The sequence below is a fragment of the Pinus tabuliformis genome, chromosome 9, assembly GCF_031772625.1.
Source record: "Pinus tabuliformis cultivar Carrire ecotype Pingquan chromosome 9, CPIR1, whole genome shotgun sequence".
In the NCBI taxonomy this organism is placed as follows: domain Eukaryota; kingdom Viridiplantae; phylum Streptophyta; class Pinopsida; order Pinales; family Pinaceae; genus Pinus; species Pinus tabuliformis.
Genome location: NC_142307.1, coordinates 2,017,958,041 through 2,017,964,350, shown reverse-complemented (window position 1 = coordinate 2,017,964,350; position 6,310 = coordinate 2,017,958,041). Strand labels below are relative to the sequence as shown.

At 31.4% G+C, this 6,310-nt stretch overlaps 1 protein-coding gene across 1 annotated transcript; it reads right to left on the bottom strand.

Annotated features, from left to right (window-relative positions):
- Nucleotides 1–1,564: 1,564 nt before the first annotated feature.
- LOC149157179 (inorganic pyrophosphatase 1-like) lies at nucleotides 1,565–4,119 on the bottom strand. The gene is made up of 5 exons (XM_089445593.1): nucleotides 3,861–4,119; nucleotides 3,640–3,761; nucleotides 3,162–3,366; nucleotides 2,164–2,309; nucleotides 1,565–2,056 (listed from the first exon to the last, which is right to left on the bottom strand). Exons 1-5 carry the CDS (start codon nucleotides 4,005–4,007, stop codon nucleotides 1,909–1,911), a joined length of 768 nt encoding a protein of 255 aa, XP_089301719.1. The 5' UTR covers nucleotides 4,008–4,119; the 3' UTR covers nucleotides 1,565–1,908.
- Nucleotides 4,120–6,310: the final 2,191 nt, after the last annotated feature.

Sequence of the window (6,310 nt, the reverse complement as noted above, 5' to 3'; positions counted from 1 at the left end):
AACAAGTTCCTCCTGAGCAGTCCGCAGGTCGTTTGGGTGACCTTAGGGCTTTGACATGGGTGCTCATGTGATTGAGCTATGAAATCTAGGCTGCGAATTTCTTTTTTGCATGTGATAACAGTAGGTCCGAAAGAAAAAGGCTAAGGCACAGGCTAAGATATAATAAGGCACCCCTTTAAGCATAGAATAAAAGAAAAAGGCTAACGCACAGGCTAAGATATATAAAGGCACCCCTTTAAGCATAAAATAATAAGCTCAATACTCAAATATTCTTAACTCCGACCTTGAAGAAGAAAATTTAAGTCAATAGCATGAATGTATGGGGAAAGAAAAATGCTATGTGATATCAGTAGGCACGGAAGAAAAAGGCTAAGGCACAGGCTAAGATATATATAGAGGCATCCCTTTTAAGCACAAAATAATAGGCTCAATACTCAAATATTTTTAATTTGCGACTTTGAAAAAAAAACTGAAGTCAATAGCATGAACGTATGTGGAAAGAAAAAGGCTAAGTTATATAGAGGCACCTCCTTAGCGTAGAATAATAGGCTCAATACTCAAATATTATTAATTGCAACCTAAAGAAGAAGAGTTTAAGTCAATAACATGAATGAATGAATGTAGATATGGATATTTAATAACATAAATGTGGATATATGTTTCACAAGGAGGGCATTTTACTTTTTTTTTTTTTAATAGTGTGAATTTTTAAAGACTTTGCAATGAGGGGTAAATTCCCACTTTATTTTTGACAATGCTAAAGGGGGTAGGCATGCAATTCTTCATGATAAACCTACTGGTTGTTTAATGATAGGTCAGGAACTTTAGAGAAGGGAAGGGAGTCTATCTTTTGTTTTGATTTCACCAAGTTTCATGATAGATAATTTAATTAGAAGGGAAGGGAGTCTATCTTTTGTTTTGATTTCACCAAGTTTCATGATAGATAATTTAATGAAAATTAAATTAACTCGCCTAGATTTATTTTAATTCCGTCTCTACCAAGTACAAAGAGGGATCAAATCTCTATTCACTTTAAAAGAGGTTTGCACGTCAAAAGATTTGATCCCTTTGAACATTATAGATCTAAAGTTAAGATGAATGTAAGATGATTAACATAAACATTAATGTAGTATTAGGTTAAAATGTGATTAAAAAAACATGATAACTTGTTAAAACAAACATTTTATTTATTATATATGTGATGTTAAAATAAATATTTTATCTCTTATAATATATATATATATATATTTTTTTTCTAATTAGATTGTTTTGTTGTTTCTATAATTGATTATTTATTATTTTTATTAAATAATAATAATTTGATTTAAAAATTGTAATACAATTAAACATATATAAAACTATTAAAAAAAAAAAAGAAAAAAAAAAAAAAAATTCTATTTCTTTATTAAAATTTACATAAATATAATTAATAAACCCAAAAATTCCATATCATCCTCCTCTAAAAGGGCTGAAAGGGCATTTACTAGCCACTCAAAGTTTTGCTAGGTTAAGCTTTTTGGGCCACTCCCATATCATCCTCCTCTAAAAGGCATCTAACCACTCAAAGTTTTGATAGGTTAAGCTTTTTGGGCCACTCTTTGTTGATTTGTTGTGGCTTTCACAGCTCCCTACTGATTCACTTTTTAAATAAAAAAAATATGCTTTTCAGAAAGCTAATGCAAAAGAGGAGTTATAGGTGGAATAATTTATTTTAATAAATTATTTAAACAGTTTGAAAATACTAACCCACTTCTTTCTCTTTATCCCATGTCAACCTTTTAAGAAAGCTAGAAGCGAGATGTTGGAGTTCTTGTTAGCTCCCGTGCACATTATTAATATAAGTATGGAGAATGCTTTCAGTTTCAATCCATTCCCTATCAATACACATGATTAATAAAATCTGCAGGTTTAGGACGAGAAGTTTGCATCTGTGGCTGATGATTGAGGTTTCAACAACTTGACAAATAAATCTTCAACATCCTTGGGGCTCGACCATCCATGCACTTGAGCCTTTACAACGTCACAATTCTCGTGAATAAGCTTCCACAGGGGATACCTGCCAGGAAAATTGATCAGCACCACATATTTCTTCGTACCCTGACAAACATTAATACCACGCCAGGAACAATGGAGACAGAAATTTAGTTCAATGATCTCACTTACTCTTTTCTAGGCAAAACGTGATCTCCATCCCTCAACTTCAAGGAAGGGCAGAAATCTCCACTCCCATCTCCCAGATAAATGAATTGTTTCTCATAAACCGATTCTCCTTGCAGTGACTTGTGCATCATCTCATGTATTGGTACTCCCTGCAAGACAAAACATCATCACCATGCAATATTTCAACAGCAGTTATTTGCATTTAGGGATTTGAGATGCATTCCACAATTAATTGATAATTTTTATTTAGATTGCAGATTCCAGAATATTTAGGAGATTTGATCATTTTTATCTAGATTGCAGATTTCAAAATATTTAGGAGATTTGACTAATAAAAATAAAAATGAAGTGAATTCACTTTTATCTATCAAATTTCCAAAATATTCCAAAAATCTACAATCCAATTACACTCATACTCCAATTATCAGTCATATATCAGTGAGGTGATTGGTCACTTCTTTGGGTATTTCTTCCTTGGGTATTTGGATATATTCATTAGATACATTATCCATTGCATCAGCAGGACAAGCCAAAGCAATAGGTACTCTTATTCAGATTACAAGTAAATTTTGAAATATACGAGTGATATTTTTGAAATATACTGACATTTTTTTTCCAAATTAAAAATATATTAATGGGGATTCAAATTTAAATTTGATAACTATAATTATAACCGCATATATACATATTGATAACTATAATTATAACCTCATATATACATATTAAACCCTATTGACATGTTTTAATGTATAGTAATATGCATATCAAACCTAAATTTAGATAAAAATACAACAATTCCTTAATTAAAAATATTCCAAGTAGAAACTCGAATTTGAACTTTATAACTATTATTATAACGAAATATATACATATTAAACCCTATTGACATGCTTTAATGTGTAGCAAGATACATATCGTGCTCTACTGTGCAGCAATATACATCTCAAACCCAAGTTTAGATGGATGCTCGCTAATGTGTAACAGAAGAGAAACATCAATACCTTACACATATTGGGAGGGCAGAGGGGGCAGCCATGAGGAGGCCCTTCAGTAAAGGGATGAAAAGGCTGAATCCTCAATCTCCCAGTCTCATCAACAAATGCGGGGTTCGTCTTAATTTCAGTAAAGTACTGGAGCAGGTCATGGGCTTGAAGAATAGTCTTTATGAAGAACATATTAGCATCACTCACGATTCGAAGTTCATATCTGCACAACAATAACAACCAAATTTAATAACCTGAAAACATGAGAAAGAGCAATAATATATCACAAAAATCTTCTATCCGAATCCCTTACATTACCTCCTTAAATTTTACTGTACAACTTTTATTCAGATTGCAGATTCAAGAATATTTATGAAATTCAATGGATAAGAGTGAAGCGAAACAATTAACTTAGTTCCTATCTATCCAAAATATTTTTTAAATTTTCAGAAACCTGCAATCTAGATAAAAATAAAAATGAACGATCATTACCCACCCCAAAGAGAAGGCGAATTTGATTGCTCTTATCATTTCTGGGTGCAGAGGAATTGTCTTCAAACTCTCTTCAATGTGGCTTATCGTCTTCCCCTGCTCGTGCAGCTCCCCCATAATTTTATCCTTACCCCACCAAACAATATACAAATTAATACTAATACCGATTGCAGAACTTAAAACCTACAAGATATAAAGATTAGAAAATCAATAGTAATTAGTTACCATGAGAGTATTCCATGGAAGTGTAGGGATCAGAGACTGGAAGAGCGGAGTGGCTCCAAGCTGTTCGATCACCCATGGATCGCTGTCAAAGTCTATTATGGTTTGATCAAAATCAAACACAATCACAGTTTTGCTACTGATCTCCATAGTTTCAACCCAAAACCCACTGCAAAATAAAATTCAAGGTAAAGCTGTTGGAAGAGAGGGGTATCCCCTGCGTGCTTAATATAGTGGTTGGCAGTGGAATGGGCGTTAAATTGTTGGAATCAAAAAACGAATAAGGGTCTGCTTTATTAAAAGGGTGGGCGTAGACCGGACGTTAAAACATGCGAATCGAAAAAGGAATTAGGGTTTGCTTTATATAGAGGGCAACTCATGTAGGGTCGACTGTAGGATTTGTTTTTGTTTTTCATGTTGGTTGGGCGTGCATGCTGTGCATGCCGCGGCATGCAATTCGTATGTGGTGTAGGCAATCAGAAGTCTGCAAAGGATCGGCGTTTCGCATGGAGCACGAGCATTGGCTCCTTGGATTGTGGGAAGTTTATTTTGGGAGTTTCCCTTCACATGATATGTAGTGGCAATATTATATTTTAAACCACGTACACGACCAGTTGTAGATTGTTGGTGTTGAGTGGAGGTGGCCATATAATTACCATTGATGTCTTTCTATTTTAATTTTTATTGTTCAGTAATTTAGTAGTTTGATTGTCAATTAGATTTGTCTAATAGTTTTCCAGTTACCAGAGTGATTATAACATAATAAATAAAATAATAATATTAATACTAAATTTTATAATTTCATTTATTATTAAATTCTTGAAAACCAAGTGATAAGAGGTGATATAGATGAGATTATAAAATATAACAAGAAGACATAGTTTAACTTGTAGTTTAGCTTTTATAAGAGGTGATATACATGAGATTATAAAATATAATAAGAAGGTATAGTTTAAATTGTAGTTTAGTTTATAAATGAAATAGTTTTTTTCTAGGGTGTTTTGTTTTTTGTTTTTAAATTTGGTGGAGATTTTTAAAAACTTGTGTTTAAGTAGTTTAATTTATAGAATTTAGGTGCTTGAGGTATTTTTTAAAGTGTTGAGTTTATTTATGTATTCGTAAAAGTATTTTAAATAATAAAAAATCACAATTTTAGTTGAAATTATCAAGATTCTAGTGAAACTATAAGTCGAGCGTGTTTAGAACCAACTAGTGTGGTTAGATATTTTAAATTAAAAATAAATAAATATATATGTTATTAAAAAAAATAGTAGTGGACAGGGTCACCATTATATCCATGCAGGGCCTACCTTGTGACCTTCCAATTAGCAAGATACTTAGCAACTAGAACTCAATCAAGTGAGCTAACCCTTGGAGCTGTCATTAAAAAAATTAATTATTTCTCAAAAAAACTATTTATAATATATCAAATGTTGTATAAATTTAGATATATATTGTTAGACATACATTCTGGATATTAAACATTTAAATTCAATAATATATATTTCAATCTGTACAACATTTAAGTTATTAATTTATGCATATTGTTTACTTGTGATTAATATTATATTTATAAACTATTTTTTTTAATTATAAATTATAATTTATATCTAAAAATAAAATCATATTTATAAATAATTGAAAAATTATGATTAAAAAATATATAAAAAATAATCATATATGAAATCTTAATTATATATATATATATGATTAAGAATATCTAAAATTATAGTTGGAAGTTGGAACATAAGTGATTGTGACTAAAAGTTAACATAATTTCTTAAAAATATTAAATTTAGAAGTGAACAATTATGACTAGCACAACTACCTTTAATAAATGTGGTCGATATAGGCTCATAGGCATATATCAATTATATGCACAACCAAATGTGAAGTAGAAGAAATAAGTTATTTTAACATTCTTGAGGCTAAAGATAGCTTATGGGACAGATTGCTTCTTCATCTGTTTGATGTATTCGGCTCTCTTTCTATGAAGCTTCACAATAAATGCTCCAAGCTTCTCGACAGACCCCTCACTAAATATATTATCCCAATATCTAGCTACCAGCATATCTGCATAACTTTCCCTGTTGTCTTTGAAGGCCTCACATTCTAAATTGAAATGTTTTTATGTTTCCACTTTTCCGGAAGAACAAAAAATGTACACTCTTTCCTCCCACACTTATTTTGGCCTTTTCCAGCACCCTATTTCACAACAGAGTTGTTGAGAATTAGTCCTTAACTGAGCAATAAGAATTTTGGCTCTTCAAGAGATATTGCCCTCTATATATGCTTTTGGTTGATGACTATGAGTGGGATTTAACACTTCAATATAGTATTTTTTTCTTTCTTCCTAGCTCCTTATCCCAAGTACGCTTGTGGAACTTATCCATAACCAAAGCTTTTATCTATTTGTTGTTTATGGGACATGCGTTCAAGAAAATACCCCATTT